The sequence below is a fragment of the Ahaetulla prasina genome, chromosome 1 (genome assembly GCF_028640845.1).
Source record: "Ahaetulla prasina isolate Xishuangbanna chromosome 1, ASM2864084v1, whole genome shotgun sequence".
NCBI classification, from domain to species: Eukaryota; Metazoa; Chordata; class Lepidosauria; order Squamata; family Colubridae; genus Ahaetulla; species Ahaetulla prasina.
This window is the reverse complement of record NC_080539.1, coordinates 322,441,507-322,459,902: the sequence shown is the minus strand read 5'-3', so window position 1 is coordinate 322,459,902 and position 18,396 is coordinate 322,441,507. Positions and strand designations below refer to the sequence as shown.

The 18,396-nt window shown below is 39.6% G+C and overlaps 1 protein-coding gene across 2 annotated transcripts in view; it reads left to right on the top strand.

Moving 5' to 3' along the window:
- Positions 1-257: 257 nt before the first annotated feature.
- The window catches only part of NGB (neuroglobin), a 33,048-nt gene continuing 14,909 nt past the window's right edge, over positions 258-18,396 (top strand). For both annotated transcript variants that reach the window (XM_058162433.1, XM_058162432.1), the window contains exons 1-4: positions 258-820; positions 13,109-13,220; positions 15,973-16,092; positions 17,627-17,764. In XM_058162433.1, the coding sequence (XP_058018416.1) occupies positions 717-820; positions 13,109-13,220; positions 15,973-16,092; positions 17,627-17,764 (474 nt within the window). In that variant the 5' untranslated portion in view covers positions 258-716. The remainder of the gene's footprint in view (positions 821-13,108; positions 13,221-15,972; positions 16,093-17,626; positions 17,765-18,396) is intronic.

Sequence of the window (18,396 nt, the reverse complement as noted above, 5' to 3'; positions counted from 1 at the left end):
CAGCCTCTCAAATACTGGATAAATAAAATAAAGTAAAAGTAGTCAAGCCACGTCCCCTAATCCGGGACCAGGGCAACATCAGAGAAACACACCACCACCACCACCACACACACAGAGAAATCGGGCGTATCTCGTGGGCTGTTGTTTTCGACGGGGACTGAAAGAGGGCACTGTGCCTTTAAGAGCGCCCGTGGCCAGGTTGTGACCACCAGAGGCTGGGAAGGTGCTGCCGTCGGGGAGAGGCGCTCGCGTCCTTGCGCCCGTTCGGGCGAAACGGGGGCAGGGCAGGGCCGCGTTCCCGATCGGAAATCAGGAAGAGCCGGGCGAGGAGGCGCGGGATCGGGGATCCTTCTCTCCCCTTGGTGGCTCCGAGAAGCAACATGGCGTTTCCCCGGAGCGCTCGGGCTCCTTCTCTGGGCAGGGTTGGAGACGCTTCTCCTCCTCCCAACCGAGTGGCGCCCTAAGAAAAAAAAAAAAATAGAAAAAAGGGAAAAAAAGAAAGAAAGAAAGAAGCCAAGCCGTTCCAGAGATGTGAAGAAAAGCTCCGGGCGAGAAAACGGCTTTCAAAGCTCCGTCGAGCCCAGCAAGTGGATTTTTTGTGTTTTGTTTTGCTCGGGGATTCGGATTCGGATCCGGGCCACCTGTTACTCCGAGAGCCTTTTTGGAGGCGAGCGGAGCTTCTTCCCGAAACGGCGCTGCTCCCGGTCTCGGAGAAAATGGAGCGCGACGGACTTTCCAGCGCGGATCAGAAGCTGATCCGGGAGAGCTGGCAGAAAGTGGGTGACAGCCCCCTGGAGCACGGCGTCGTCCTGTTCACCAGGTAGGGCAAGATAGGTCGCCAGATCGGAGGACGCAGGTGAGAGGCTCTGGTACGAGAGGATGGGGGGGGGGGGAGAGAATTGTGGTCGCCGCTTCAGGTTTGAGGCTGAGCATTTTAAACCTCGGGAGTAGCCCATCATCCTCAGCGAACTTCATTCAAAGCTCCCTCCGGCCAGAAAAGTACCCTTGTGGGTTGACCAACCGCTGACTTGGTGTTTCCTGATTGTTTATTTGTACCCTATGACTATCATTAAGTGTTGTATCATTAAGTGTTAAATTTGTACCCTATGATTATCATTAAGTGTTGTAAGTGTTGCACCTTGATGAAGGTATCTTTTCTTTTATGTACGCTGAGAGCATAGGCACCAAGACAAATTCCTTGTGTGTCCAATCACACTTGGCCAATAAAAAAATCCTATTCTACTCTATTCTGACTTGGGGTTAATCCTGCTTGCGACCTTGCTTCCCTTCCCATTTCCCTTCTTTAAGGTAAGCCTTCCCTCCTCCGCCTCTTAATGCTTTTTCAAGCAACATCTACTCCCTGTTCAGTGCCCTCCAGATGTTAACAGCTCCTATCATCATCAGTTCTAATAAATTACTGTGCTGGCAGGAGAGGATGAGAATCGAGAGGTAGTGCTCTGAATAAAGGCTGTTTGGGAGCATCTCATGGGGCTTTGGTTGCTGGACAAAGGTTAGAAACCCGGCTGCTGTTCTCATCCCTTAGCTAGTTGGGAGCAGGCTCCCTTTTCTGCTTTCCCCATGTCTTGATTCTTAAGTGTCTTATGTCTTCATTCCAATAACTCGCTATTGCTCTATGGGAAGGTAGCAAAACAAAACAAAAAGTCTGAGGAAAAACAGAAACTGTTCTTCACATCTCCTATGCATTTGTGCGTTTGCTCCATCGTTTGATTTTAGAGCAAGAATGCACAGTGGAGAGGACTCTGCCTGGTTAAATTCATATAAATGACATTGAATCTTCAAGAACAAGGATTAAGAGAAAGGAGGTAGCTGGTTTTAACCACTTTAGAGCTTTAAGATAGAAGAGATTCCATTTCCATGCTGTGTTCTTAAACTGAGGAATGTACAAGCACAAGATGTAGGGACTCATCAATTTGTCCCAGGTTTAAAAATGCCAGTGGTAAATTTATGGAGGATGTGAGGCTCCAGGAGTATTTCCAGCAGGAGAGGTGGACTAAATTTCAATTGCGGTGTCTGGAAACTTAGGTAGGAGGAGAAAAGGGGGGGTTGCATAAAAGATGCGGATGACTTGTGAACTTCTGCTGGCATCTGTGATGAAAATGGAACCCCTCACCAGATAGGCCTTTGGGATCATCCAGCAGAGCATTTTTTAAAAAATCTTGCTATGTCAATTGAAGAGATTCTAATACTATAGTCCTTGCATCCTTTCTAAAGAATAGTATTTTTGTTCTGGGACTGATTAAGTGTAATAACTAAAAGCACTTTAAGCCCTCCTTTTTCCTTGAATAAATAGCTTTACCAGAGACCTAAAAAGTAATGGAGCTCAGATATTTATTGGAAAAGGTGTTGGTCTCCGATAAGAAATTTCAGGGATTAAATTTGCTCTCTGCCATGGAAGTGAATTCTGTGACTTTGAGCCAGTTGCTGTTCAGCAGGATTGTTTTTGCAATGATGGGAATAAGGGAGGATGGGGTGATAGTTGTACCACTTTTATTCCTAGAGGAAAGGCAGGAAAAAAATTAACAAGTGAATTGTGCAAAACATCAGATTTAGATTTTCTTTTTTTGTGGATCAATATAAAGATATGTTAAAAAAAAACACCATGGGTTTTGTTTATGAAAACCGATGTGTCACTGTATGTGTAAGATTGTGGAGTATTTCTATTGATTATTTAATGGATTATTACTGGCATAGAGATCAGAGGTGGGTTTCAGCAAGTTCTGACCAGTTCGGGAGAACCGGTAGTGGAAATTTTGAGTAGTTTGGAGAACCGGTAGTAAAAAATTCTGATTGGCCCTACCCCCATCTATTCTCTGCCTCCCAAGTCCCAGCTGATCGGGAGAAAATGGGGATTTTGCAGTATCCTTCCCATGGATTGGGGAGGGAATGGAGATTTTACAGTATCCTTCCCCTGCCACGCCCACCAAGCCACACCCACAGAATCGGTAGTAAAATTTTTTGAAACCCACCACTGGTAGAGATCCTTGGAATGTTCCCTAAAAAGAATAGAAGCTTCAGAATACAACATTACCTACCACTGAAAAAATAAAAACTCACACCCACTACAGGGTTATCCTGTCCAAACAGTTCCTTTAATTAAGCAAGCAGAAGAGAAAGAACTGCTGAAATGTGAAATTCATACTGAAGGTGAAGAAGCAGTTCTGTAACTGTGCGATGGTTTGCACTGGAGACTAAATTTGAGAAGTTGGATATACTCACGAGGCATTGCTCAATGTCAAATCCTAAGAAATAGGGGAGGGAATTAGCATATAAAAATGCAGCAGTACTAATGAACAACCCAGGAAGGCTTTCTGTAATTCACTCTTCTTCCTGAAACTCTAATTGCATTTTGCAATTTTAGGAGGGACACTGTTGCCAGAACAGATAACTACCTATAATCAAAATAACCAACTTAATCACAAGAAATAGAATTCTTCTGGACTTCAGAAACGAGTTCTGAAAACCATTTCCTGGCCTTGCTCATAGAAATGCATTCAAATCCAAAGATTTGCAACATACCTTTTTAGGTGGCAGTCACATGATTGTTATGTACAGAATTGTTATCAACTATTTTTAAGTTTTTCTGTGTTTTTTGAATACTGGGGGAGGGATTGTGCAAACAGCAGTACAACATGTTTTGATAGTATTAGGAATCTTGGAAGTATTAACTGAATCTCATTATCATAAGAAAAATGTATGTGAAAAAAGGATTTAAAATTCTACAATTTGTAGGGTTAGCTACTTTGATAAGAAATCTGTTTTGGCTGAGTAGGCTCTACAGAAGAACTGGCAGTGTCCAGTTTGATTTTAAGTAATTATAATTGTATCATTGTATCTCTCAATAGCATAATAATTCTCTGTACTGGAGTTTTATTGTCAGTTTTCCTTAGGACATATAAATCGTATGATATGAGACATTAGTTCAGTTTTGTTATTTTGTTATGAATTTGCTAATTTACTATAGAAAACATTGGAAAAATGTAAAAATATATTTATTTAGCTAAATGATTCTTAAAACCTAGAGCCGTGATGGCGAGCCTATGGCACTGTGTGCCACCGCTGATGGCATGCACACCATCGCTTCAGTTCAGTTCTGCTGCACATGTGTGCGCCCCTCCTACTGGCCAGCTGGTTTTTGGGTCTCTTCCATGTATGTGCGGGGGTGGGGCAGGTGCAGGGGGGCGTGTATATATGTGCAGGGGGGAGTGCATGTATGCGTGGGAGTGAGATGCATGTAGGGGGCCATACATGCATGCGTAGGTGAGTGGGGCACATGTGTGGGGGCTGGACACGCATTGCATTTTGTGGGTTTGGGCGCATGTGTGCTTTGAGCAATAAGTCGGAAAAGTTTAGCCATCACTGATCTAGAGAAATAGCATAGGATAAAAACAGCAAAGAGTCTTAAAGAAACTTTTAATTTAATTTTAGTTTATATTTTTGTTATATCAGGGAAGTAATTTGTAATAAATTAACCTCTCGGAAAAAATCAAGCACATTTTTGATCGAAATATTGGATAGAAATGTGTTAATGTTTTGTGTCATTGCTCAGGTATTATGATCTTTAAATGATAAGGGCTTTTTTGTGCTTTTGTGTGACCTGTTTTTTAATCCTTTTGTTTCCTTTGCTTTCACATTTGTTATTGCTGTTACATTTGGTTTTTTTTTAAGGCAAAATATATCAGGAACTAACCAAAAGAACTGCATCAAAAGGCAATCAATATAAAAAGGAATCAATTATTCCCAAGGCATGGAAGGAGGAGGGTTGTTGCTTCAATATTGTGTGTGTGTGTGTGTGTGTGTGTGTGTGTGTATTACCCAAGCCAGAACTTGATTTCTTATAATCTAAAAATGGGCAAAATGTGTGCACATTACATGTAAATGGTAATGTTGATGAATTATGAAGTCTCTAAAAGAATGAAACTAGCCTACTTATTAGTGATATAAAAGCTGATGGAAATTATTTTAAATTATAAATTATTTAAAAAACACGATTAATTTAAACTACACTGAGAATATATTATAAAGCTTGAAATATTCAAAATAATTAAGTGACTCCACTTATTAGTGCTGTAAGAGCTGATGGAGACAACTATGAAAAATACAAGTGAATTCTTTCAAGCCTGAACATGATAAAGCTATTAAAAAGTTTCTTTTAAAAGGCAAAACTGGAGTTGCAGTGATACACATTCTAGTATAGATGGTACAATATACAGTTGATCTTATAGTTCTTAAAGCTTTAACTTGCAAATAAGATTAAAAGTGACAAATATAATCTGGTGATTATGAAATTATATATTTGGGAGATTGAAAACCAATCGTTGCATTCCAAGATAGTTATTTTCTAGTTTAAAAAAATTCCTTACAAAAAAGCTCAATCTGGAAAAGAAATCCAAATTAAACCAATTTCTATTATCTCCTGCCACCTTGATCCCTGAAGCAGTTTAGCAGACTTTCTTCTCTATCATGATTTGTTACGTTTCACATTTGTACCATCTGAATGGTTAGAATTCGGTTTAGTTCATCAGCACTGTAAGGAAATTCTTTAAAGGGTGAAATTTGTCTGCTTCATAGCCAACGTTTTTAACTGGCAATACATCTGGATTAATGGAAATATATTTTTCCACTTAATGTTTCAAATGTGCATCAAATGCATATAATCAGCCCACACATCCTGGAAACCATGGGGGAAAAATCATGAATATCAAAATAAATAGCACATTTACATATGGATTTCATATTGGTGGAAGCATTTTTCTAACAAGGCATTTATAATATATATAATTGAGTGACTTTTTCAGTTTCTAATCTCAAAGGATTAGAAGGGGACTGATTAGAATAGAATAGAATAGAATAGAATAGATTTTTTTTATTGGCCAAGTGTGATTGGACACCAAGAAATTTGTCTTGGTGCATATGCTCTTGGTGTACATAAAAGAAAAGATATATTCATCAAGAATCATAAGGTACAACACTTAATGATCGTCATAGGGTACAAATAAGCAATCAGGAAACAATATCAATATAAATCGTACGGATACAAGCAACAAAGTTATAGTCATACAGTCATAAGTGGAAGAAGATGGGTAATGGGAACAATGAGAAGATTAATAGTAATTCTATTCTATTCTATTCTAAAAAATTAAGTGACTTTTTCAGTTTCTAATCTCAAAGGATGAAGACTGATTTTTGCTAGAAACGTCTGTTGTCTTAAATATTAATAAAAGTATATTTTATACTTTTTAAATTACTACTGTAATTTATGGAAAAAAGTGAAAGACAAAAACATTTTAAAATAAGGGTACAGAAATTTAGGATTAATATAAATTGATCAGGGTCATACCGAAAAGCCATTTTATTTCTCTCAGATGCTCTAAGGTTTAGTTTAAGTTAGGTTTTAGAAGATGAGCTTGTTTTTAATTTCCCAGAGTATTTATGGAGCCTATAAAATATCAAAATGGTCTTGGTCATATTCAGAATGTCTCTTTTGTAGCACTAAATATTACAATTAACTCATAGAAAGCTTAGGTGTTAAGGCATCTGGGGCAGAGAAGGGGGAATTTTAAACAGTATTTTATGTTTTAAGTGATAACAGCATGTGCTTTTGAGTAAACATCCATAAAAAACAAACTTTATAGAGTTGATGAAATTCAACATCAACAGCCAGCAAGACAAATATGCATGGAATTATATGTTTTTATAGCCACTATTTTGGATTTTGGATTTTTCTTCCTACCAAGTATGGCTTCTGTAATTCGAGGGAGCAGTCCCAAGCCCCTCCACATTTGCATAGCACTGCAAAGTGTATTGGAGATGTTTCTAATTGTTTGTGACATGTCAATCATCCGAACTGATGCCAGGCCTGAGCCTTGCGGGCAAGCACAATTAATTCCAGAATCAGTTCTCCAGCAGAGGAAATGGTGCGTACAAGGGAGCAGCCGAACAACGCCTGTCACATTTTGTGATCCGAAGTTTAAGAAGTAGAAAACAGGAAGAAGCAAGTGGGATGTGACCTCTAGAAATGTAAAACAGTTGAAGTTGATTTCAACATTCAGTAAAATGATTTTAAATGAGCAGAAGTGGTTTACTGACTTTGATTTAATCTATTATCCTTTAATAAATGCGTTACCCCATCTTTTGATGTGGTAAAATGAAAAAGGGATTGCGGGGTGGTCTAAGGGCATTGCATCAAGAGGGGTACAGACCCCTCACATCCTGGACATAAACTGTTTCAACTCCTACCCTCAAAATGATGCTATAGAGCACTGCATATCAGAACAACTAGACACAAGAAGTTTCTTCCCGAATGCCATCACTCTGCTAAACAAATAATGCCCTCAACACTGTCAAACTATTTACTAAATCTGCACTACTATTAATCTCATCATTCCCATCACCTATCTCCTTCCACTTATGACTTTATGACTGCAACTTTGTTGCTTGTATCCTTATGATTTATATTGATATTGTTTCTTGATTGCTTATGACTATCATTAAGTGTTGTACCTTAGAATTCTTGATGATCTTTTCTTCTATGTACACTGAGAGCATATGCACCAAGACAAATTCCTTGTGTGTCCAATCATACTTGGCCAATAAAAAATTCTATTCTATTCTATTCTATTCTATTCTATTCTATTCTATTCTATTCTATTCTATTCTATATAAGTCTCAAAACATAAATCAAGCTAAGGGTAAATAAGTATAGAGAGATATGTGTTAGCTTCTAAGAATAAATTTCATTTATTTATCAAAATGACCTGAATTGACACTGAATGCACAAAAAAAGACCTCGGGAGTTTTCAGGCCTTCCAGATGCAGTGAAGACAGCTCCAGCTTCCATGATTAGTGATAAAAGACACTGAAATACTGAAAGTAAGATTGCAATATAATCTAGAGCAGGGGTCTCCAACCTTGGTCCCTTTAAGACTTGTGGACTTCAACTCCCAGAGTCCCTCAGCCAGCTTTGGGAGTTGAAATTCACAAGTCTTAAAGGGACCAAAGTTGGAGACCCCTGATCTAGAGCACAGGAAGAAACTTTCTTGTGGTGGAGCTCATGGTTTGTAACAACATGGTATGTTCTGTAGCCCTGGGTCCAAATTTTTGTTTTGGTGATATCAAAGATATTAGCTGAATATCTTAAGAAGCTTAATGCTGAATGCTTTAAGCTTCTTAAAAACCCCAAAGTTCAGAAAAGATCAGACCAATTTTGGGTGATAAATAATTTTTAAGGGATAAAGTGGGAGCTTTAAAATTTAAAACACCTTTAAATTACCAAAATCCTTTGCAAAGACTGTTCCCAGACACTGTGTGAGTCCAGTGGGTGCCACAGAAGAGGACTATGAGTTATAAGTTGGCCACCTGATTTAACAGAATAACAGAGTTGAAAGGGACTTTGGAGGTCTTTTAATCCAACTCCCTCTTCAAGCAGGAGACCCTATACCATTTTAGACAAGTGGTTGTCCAATCTCATCTTAAAAACTTCCAAACATGAAGCATCCACAACTTCTGAAACCCACAACATGGAGCAAAAACACTATCTATGTTAAACTTGAAAAACCATCAGTCAACAGAAGGGGAGGGATATGACACCACCTATTCTATCTACAACACAATCCTTTCAGGAGTCGCAAGAAGGTTCCACACCTTTTTGCACTCTGATTCAGGTGACTGAGGATACACATAAACCCCCAAGTGGCCTCAATGACTTTCAGAGAACTAATATTGATCCTCAGAGCAGAGTGCTAACGACCAGATGACTGTAAAGAATATAAATCCTTCCATTCCCCACCATTCAGTCAGAACTTCTTTGATGAGAAGCAAAACATTTTCAAGCAAAAAACCAAAAAGTCCAGTTGCCTTTTGGAAAAGCATCATTGGGATATTTTCTTGCTTATTTTGACTTGCATTCCTAATCTGCATTTTATGCTATTTTTGATAAGTTGGACTGGTTATTTTTTCTCTTTTTGTATAAAGATGCAAAAAAAAAAAAAAAGAGTTAATCAGTTCCACTTTCTTCCTGCTACTCATCACCTTCTTGCCATTTTTGCTCATTAATGATTTCCAGTTTAACATATTAGTAACTTGAAGAGAGAAGAACATATAGTGGTTAAGGCACCAGTTTCAAATAGTGGTTAAGGCACCAAGCTAAAACTGGGAGACTGTAAGTTCTAATCTTGCCTTAGGCACAAAGCCAACTGGGTGACCTTGGTCTACTCCTTCCCTCTCAGCCCTAGAAAGGAGGCAATGGGACTTCTGAAATCTTTCCAAAACACCTATAGGGACTGTTCCAGGAAGTTGCCAAGAGTCAACACTGACACACTCCCCCAATTAATAGCTATAGCACTTGGCCTTATATACCACTTTACAGTGCTTTTACAGCCCTCTCTAAGCAGTTTACAGAATCAGCATTTTGCCTCCAACAATCTGGGTCCTCATTTTACCCACCTCGGAAGGATGGAAGGCTGAGTCATCCTTGAGCCTGGTGAGATTGGAACAGCCAAATTGCAGTCAGCTGGCAGTCAGCAGAAGTAGCCTGCAGTACTGCACTCTAACCATTGCACCACTGCGGCTTAAGATGAATAGAATAAAACTGCCAGAAAAATTATTGGGATGGGCTGAGGTAATGGATTCCATAGACAGTTCCATAGGTAATACCTTGTAGGGCTTTAAAGGCTAGAACCAACACCTTGAATTGGACCCAGAAGTAAACTGGTATCTAATGCAGCTCACACATCAAAGGTGTTAATTTCTTTGTGCCACTTTATTTGACTATGTGCCAATTTATTTGACTATGTGTATATAATAACTGTATACTGATCTTGTAGTTTCTTATACACCCTCAATAACGAGGAAGGATGCCTGCAATGTAAACAGGAAGAATGTTCTTGGGAGATTAGTTAATTTATCTATTTAGAGGCTGAATAGCTGGAGAGAGAGACAGGATTAGAAGGCCACTATGGATGACATGCATGTATAAAATCCAACCTAACAATAAAAAGCTAATGAGAATCTGAGGCTATTTCATGGAATGAAAAAAGAAACATTATCCTCCACACATTTGAAAGACTGTTACAAAGAAGAAGGGATTGATTTATTTTTTAGAACACCAAAGGGCAGGACAAGAAGTGAAGAGATCTTTTCAAAGAGAAATAAGGAGAAATGTTTTGACAGTAAGAACAATTAATCAATGCAATAGCTTGACTCCTGGATTGTAGATGCTCCATCACTGGAGGTTTTCAAAAATAGACTGGACAACCATTTGGCTGGGATCAGTGGTGAAATCCAAATTTTTTTACTACCAGTTCTGTGGGCGTGGCTTGGTGGGTGCGGTGTTGCTTGGTGGACGTGGCAGGGGAAGGATACTGCAAAATCTCCATTCCCACCCCACTCTGGGACCAGCCAGAGATGGTATTTGCCAGTTCTCCAAACTACTCAAAATTTCCACTACCGGTTCTCCAGAACCTGCTGAATTTCACCCCTGGCTGGAATGGTATAAGACTTTTGCCTTGAGCAGAGGGTTGGACTAGAAGTCCCTTCCAACCCTATGATTCTATGAAATGTAAGAATTCATTTCCATTTGGGGAAAGACAGAATTAAATAGAGCTCTTTGAATGAATAAATATTATGATTTTCAGGGATTTTTGCCTCTAGATCTTTATCATTTGATGATATGATATCTCTATATGAAATATACTTTACATTTAACATCCTTTTCCTGATATGCCCAAGCATGTAACACTACAAATTAAGTCTTGATTTGGTAACAAGAGAGGTGAATTAGGAATTCATTCCCTTCTCGGTTTTCTAATATACTGCATATTGTTTACATATATTGTTTTTTGTTGTAAACTAGCTTGTCTGTGAGATGTGTAACTATATAAATATTTCTGAATAAGTAAATAGCAAACAGGAGGCAGGGCAAGGATAGGGAAGAATGCAAGTGGTGCACTGTCTTCTTCAAGTTTAGGTCAACTTGAGGAAGGAGAAAGGAATGCACCTAAAGTCATTTTGCCTTAAAGGTAAAGGTCAAGGTTCCCCTCGCACATAAGTGCTAGTCGTTGCCGACTCTAGGGGGCAGTGCTCATCTCCATTTCAAAGCCGAAGAGCCAGCGCTGTCTGAAGACGTCTCCGTGGTCATGTGGCCGGCATGACTCAATGCCAAAGGCACACGGAACGCTGTTACCTTCCCACCAAAGGTGGTCCCTATTTTTTCTACTTGCATTTTTACGTGCTTTTGAAACTGCTAGGTTGGCAGAAGCTGGGACAAGTAACGGGAGCTTACTCAGTTACACAGCAGCACTAGGGATTCGAACCGCTGAGCTGTCGACCTTTCGATCAACAAGCTCAACGTCCTAGCCCCTGAGCCAATGCGTCCCGCTTCATTTTTTTTTTTTTTTGCCTTAGCATAAAGGAAATGTATTGCCCAAAAATCCAGCCCAGCTTGACATACTTTCAGGGAATGAAGACCGTTATGATGGCACAGATTAAAGTTATACTGAAAGTTGAAGGGGAAGCTTTACCTTCTTTTGAGTTGGTTTGCTTCCCTGAACAAACTAGTGGGTCAGGAAGAGAGATGAGTGGTGGGCCCCTGTTCTTATTTTCTTTTGAGGTTGAATTTCTGGTTTTCTTGTCTTTTGTGAGGCTGAAGTTTTTTTTCCAGAAGTCGTCCATGGATAGCCTATGAGATGGAAAAGAGCAATTGTTGAGCTGAGTTCAAACAGTGAGACTGAAGTCTTACCACCTTATTTGCATTTATTATTTGATTTTAAAGATTCTTAATTGTTAGCCAAAATTTAGATTTTTATATTGTTTTTTAATTTATTTATGACTATTGTGAATTCTGTTTTTATGTTGGCTGTGAACCGCCCTTTATTTATTTATTTATTTATTTATCGTATTTGTATACCGCCCTATCTCCCTAGGGACTCAGGGCGGTTCACAGGCAAATAAAAAGGTACATATAAATACAGAATAAAATATCAATTAAAAAACTTATTCTACACAGCCAAATAATTAAAAAAGAACAATATAAATAATAAAACCCATTAAAACCCGTATAAATTTAAAATCTAATCCAGTCCTGCGCAGATGAATAGATATGTTTTAAGCTCGCGGCGGAAGGTTCGGAGGTCCGGAAGTTGACGAAGTCCTGGGGGGAGTTCGTTCCAGAGGGTGGGAGCCCCCACAGAGAAGGGCCTTCCCCTGGGTGTCGCCAAATGACACTGTCTAGCAGATGGCACCCTGAGAGTGAGAGCGCACGGGTCGGTGAGAGGTATTCGGTAGCAGCAGGCGGTCCCGTAAATAGCCCGGCCCTATGCCATGGAGCGCTTTAAAGATAATTACCAGAACCTTGAAGTGCACCCGGAAGGCCACAGGTAGCCAGTGCAGTCTGCGCAGGAGAGGTGTCACATGGGAGCCACGAGGGGCTCCCTCTATCACCCGCGCAGCCGCATTCTGAACTAACTGAAGCCTCCGGGTGCCCTTCAAGGGGAGTCCCATGTAGAGAGCATTGCAGTAATCCAGAGGAGATGTCACGAGGGCGTGAGTGACCATGCATAGGGCATCCCGGTCTAGAAAGGGGCGCAACTGGCGAACCAGGCGAACCTGGTAAAAAGCTCTCCTGGAGACGGCTGTCAAATGATCTTCAAAAGACAGCCGTTCATCCAGGAGGATGCCCAAGTTGCGCACCCTCTCCATCGGGGCCAATGACTCGCCCCCAACAGTCAGCCGCGGACTCAGCTGACTGTACCGGGATGCCGGCATCCACAGCCACTCTGTCTTGGAGGGATTGAGCTTGAGCCTGTTTCTCCCCATCCAGACCCGTACGGCTTCCAGACACCGGGACAGCACTTCGATAGCTTCGTTGGGGTGGCCCGGTGTGGAAAAGTACAGCTGAGTGTCATCAGTGTACAGCTGGTACCTCACACCGAAGCCACTGATGATCTCACCCAACGGCTTCATATAGATGTTGAACAGAAGGGGCGAGAGAAGCCCTGAGTCCTTCGGGAGAAGGGCGGTATAGAAATCTAATAAACCTAAACCTAACCTAAACCAAATAATTAACAGGTGAATGTCCTTCCTTGTATTTTAGGCTTTTTGATTTGGATCCAGACCTTTTGCCCCTTTTCAAGTACAATTGCAAGACGTTCTCTACTCCTCAAGAGTGCCTCTCATCACCTGAGTTCCTGGAACACATTAGAAAGGTGAGGGTTTATTAAAATAAATTGTCCCAACTGGTAAAGTTTGTGTTGGCAGGTATACAGCTAGTGTAAAGGAGGATTGGGTAAATGTAATAGTTATTTATAGTGGATCAGAATAAATTCATAGCTCCAAACTGTAGAACCCAGGAGCATAAAATCTGTGTATTCTTGTCATCCATTTAGCTTCTCATTTTCTAAAAAAAGATGGGGATTTTAAACATGTGACAAATAAGTATTTCAATATAAATCTTTTTATCATGCCCATGGTGACTTTATGAAGACATTTCACTAATCCTTTGTAAACTATAATAATTTATTGAAGTTATTTGTTTAAATAATTTATATGGCTGCCCATATTACAGCATTAAACCCAAAGGTTATGACCTGTAATGCTCAAGATAAACAATGTACAGTATCCCATTCATAAAATCACATCTACAGCAGAGCTAGCCTAACTTCCTAACCAAAGTCTGGGGCAAGAATCATGTCTTCAGAAAGTCTGACAGGATTAGGGCTACCCAGATGTTCAGGAGATGCTGTTCTACTAGGCAGGTCTGCTGGACAGAATACACAACTCCTGGATTAAACAAGATGACATTGTTTTTGGAAGAGAGCCAGAGGATGTCCATCCTGGTAGAAAAAGCAAGTGAGCAGAAACCATGGGAAAAAGGCAGTAACCCTACCGGCCCTATGCCATATGCATGACTTTATAGATGAGTTGCATCCGAAAGTCTGGTGGGAGTTAGGACAACTCATGGAGCAGCTATGTAACATGGAGGCATTATTTAGTTGGCTTAGGGTGGAGATGTACAACTGGGTATGACCAGTATACTGATCATACCACATCTTATGATGACAGATGGTCTTGCTTAGTGGCTTCATGTAGATATTAAAGAGGAATGGCACGAAGGTGCAGTCTAGAGAAAACCCACAAACAGGAGCCTCAGCCTCAATATTTTCTGCTCCAACACAAATGGGAATTGGCCTTGAAGAAAGGAGGAGAATCACTGTTACACAGTGCTTCCTACTCCCATTTCCTTGAGCCAGAAGGATATCATGATGGAAGATCAGCCTCCGTGCACTTTTCTGTTTCATTCCCATTTCTCAGAGTGTTAGGCACCTGGAGCCTTTCCTCTTGGCCTGACTGCATAAGTGGGCAGACTCTACCTAGATAAGATGGTCCTCCTGAAGGGAGCTATTATCACTGCAGCCATTTTGGCCTTTTCCTTTTGAAATTGCCTACAAAGTGCTCCAATTGAGGTATTTCTTCATGGATACATAGGAAAAACCCTTCTCTTTTTTGTATAGTTTTTGTTTTGAGAAAGAAAACCACTCAAGAAGAATGGCAAGAAAGTAAAATTATAATAAATTAATTTGATAGTGTCTCTATGAGATAACTCATGGTTATCCATGAGTCAGAATTGCTTGTATAATAACTGGAATATGCGTGGATAACTTAAATATGAGACAGCAGTGTGCTGTAACTGCCAAAAAAGCCAACGCAATCCTAGGTTGCATTAACAGAGGGATAGAATCAAGATTATGTGAAGTGTTAATACCACTTTATAATGCCTTGATAAGATCACATTTGGAATCTTGCATCCAGTTTGGTCACCGTGATACAAGAAAGATGGTGAGACTCTAGAAAGAGTGCAGAGAAGAGCAACAAAGATGATTAGGGGACTGGAGGCTAAAACATATGAAGAACGGTCGCAGGAACTGGGTATGTCTAGTTTAATGAAACAAAGGACATAATAGCAGTGTTCCAATTTCTAAGGGGCTGCCACAAAGAAGAAGGGGGATGTCTGTTTATTCTCCAAAGCACCTGAAGGTAGGGCGAGAAGCAATGGATGGAAATTAATCAAGGAGAGAAACAATATAGAACTGAGGATAAATTTCCTGACAGTTAGAACAATTAATCAGTTGAATGGCTTGCCTTCAGAAATTGTGGGTGCTTCAACACTGGAAATTTATAAGAAGAAATTGGACACCCATAAAGTGGTATAGGATTTCCTGCTTGAGCAAGGGGTTGGACTAGAAGACCTCCAAGGTCCCTCCCAACTCTGTTATTATTATTATAACCTCCAAGGTCTATTATTCTGTTATTTTGCTGTTATTCTGTTATTCTGGCATACTGTTAAGATACCATCAGTGTAGTTTTTTTGAATATGTACAGATAGAGGGTATTTGTATGTTCTGTTAACAGCCTATATTAGTGATCTGTATGCAATTTCAATTATTATTCCAATATAAAAACATTTTCTACATCTACAGATAGACTTGGTAATAATCTTTTGGCTAGAACTCCTAGTTTGGAATAAGTGTCTTCTGTCACATGTATTTTGGACTGCTGTTCATTCTGGCTATTGTGAGGAATGGCCAGAGAAGTAACATTTATTGTTCTGCTGTATTTTGGTCATTAAATTCTTGATTTGAATATTTTTTAAAAAATCAAATCCCAGATGTTTTAAAAATTTTTTAATCCACCAAGAATTGTGAAATGGTGGCAGGATATAAATTCAACAAATATTATAATAAATAAATAATTGAAGGAGAAAGGAGACATCAGTAGGAAGATACAGATTTCTTTCAAATAAGCTTTTGTCCCTGTGGTGGTGGTCCTTGCACTATGGTGAATTGTAGCAGAAACCTTTGCTTGTAATGTTCGCAGAAAGCTTTTTAGAAAAGGACACAGTCATCCAAAATAGAATTCCAGATTTGGTTTTTTTATTGTATTATCTTTTCTCCTTGGTAGGTAATGCTGGTAATTGATGCAGCTGTAACTCATTTGGAGAATTTACACTGCCTAGAGGAGTACCTCGCTAATCTTGGCAGGAAACACCAAGCAGTTGGGGTAAAGATTGAGTCCTTTGAGGTAAGCACTTACAGCAGGTATGCTGTGCCTTGCTTTTTGCCGCAGCAAACTCACTGCAGGACAACTTCCCAGGATCTACTTGCTGCAGACAATTCCACACAACTAGACACAAGAACAGTTTTTTCCCGAATGCCATCACTCTGCTAAACAAAATAATTCCCTCAACACTGTCAAACTATTTACTAAATCTGCACTACTATTAATCTTCTCATTGTTCCGATCACCCATCTCCTTTCACTTATGACTGTATGACTGTAACTTTGTTGGTTGTATCCTGATGATTTATACTGATATTGATTGTTTCCTGATTGCTTATTCATACCATATGACTATCATTAAGTGTTGTACCTTATGATTCGTGATGAATGTATCTTTTCTTTTATGTACACCAAGAGCATATGCACCAAGACAAATTCCTTGTGTGTCCAATCACACTTGGCCAATAAAAAATTCTATTCTATTCTATTCTATTCTATTCTATTCTATTCTATTCTATTCTATTCTATTCTATTCTTTATAAAATTCATATATCATTCATCTCATCACAGAGCAACTCTGGTGGCTTACAACTTTATAAAACAGGAGTATAAAACAACTAGAACATTAATACATTTAAAACATTGACAAAAAAATAGCTAAGAAAGGAACCAATACATAAATGGGGTGTAGATGGGATCTTCTATCCATAAGTTACAGCTAAAAGATAAACGCGGGGATTCAGTGGCTCAGTGGCTAAGAAGCTGAGCTTATCGATTGAAAGGTCAGCAGTTCAGTGGCTCGAATCCCTAGTGCCGTGTAATGGGATGAGTTCCCCTTACTTATCCCAGCTTCTGCCAACCTAGCAGTTTGAAAGCATGTAAAAAATGTAGGTAGAAAAATAAGGACCACCTTTGGTGGGAAGGGTAACAGCGTTCCATGCACCTTTGGCGTTTAGTCATGCTTGCCGCATGACCACGGAGATGTCTTCGGACGGTGCTGGCTCTTCAGCTTTGAAACAGAGATGAGCACCTAGGGTCGGGAACAACCAGCACATATGTGCGAGGGGAGCCTTTAACTATACCTATATAACAGATAGAATCTGAGAATGTGCCTTTTATTTCATATTTGGAGATAAAGAGTGGATTTGCTTTTCAATGATTGTTATGTTTGCAGTTGTAGTTTAGTAAATACATCTCTGTTTAGATGCTAAAAGTTTTCAGGTTGTGCAGGGCAGTGGGATAACCTCCCTAATGTAGTTCTCCCTGTTCAAAATACAATCACTGATGCATTTGGCAACAAAAAGCCATTTATTTGAATGAGTATAGTTAGTGAAGTTGTCTTTTATATTTATAGATTGGGCATTACTTTTCAGTGATGGGTAGCAGCAAGAAAAGTCAAATTAGTAGCAGGTGGAAGGAAGGTGACATTCCTTTTTAAGTACCATGTTTCTACCATTTGGTAGATCATCATCTCTTTATAATATTAATAAATTATATTTGTCTTGAGAAGTCTGCTGTTTGAATACTAACTCTGTAATCTTCTTTATGATTTGTAGGCTGTAGGGGACTCCTTGCTCTATATGCTGGAGAAATGCCATGGTCCTGCCTTCAAGATGAATGTGCGTGAAGCCTGGATAAAGCTCTATAGCACTGTGGTCAAAGCCATGAGCTGCGGCTGGAATGTTCCCAGAAAGGTGGAATAATCTCTGATCAAGATGCTTGGAGCGCTTTGCTGTTCTCTGTCAGAAACAGCTTTGATGAAAGAGCATGTTCACTTTTCCAGCTTGATGTATTTCAGAGTAATCTCGACAGCTTTCTTTCTGTCTGTTGCTTACTTTTGCATTCCCTGTCTCTGTGTGTGGCAGTGTGCTCTAGAATTCAGCATAGCAGGTCCATGTGTAGTGGTGTGTAAAACATTTCATTCCAAACTGTTTTAAGTACCAAATTCTCCTCACCACGTGTGAAATAGGCCGTTTTGAGTAATTTGGAACTGATTCGAGCTCTAAACAGTTCTTTTGATCTTAAAATATTTTCAGAATTCTCAAAACAACCAGGTTTGTATTTTAAAAAAAAAGAACAGATTAACGTTCAAATTGGGAAGTTTTGTGAAGATGAAATGATTCAGAATGAAATTTTGCATAATTCTAGACTGTTTGCAGGTAACAAAAGTGAAGAAAACTGGAGTTCCAATTATATGTTGATTGCAGTGGTTTTCTTGCCTTAAAGCACTTTTTTAAATCATTTTTTAAACAAGACAATGGACAAATAGAAAAAAGTATACAATGTTATAATAACAGTAAGTGAACAGAGATGCAAACATTGTACA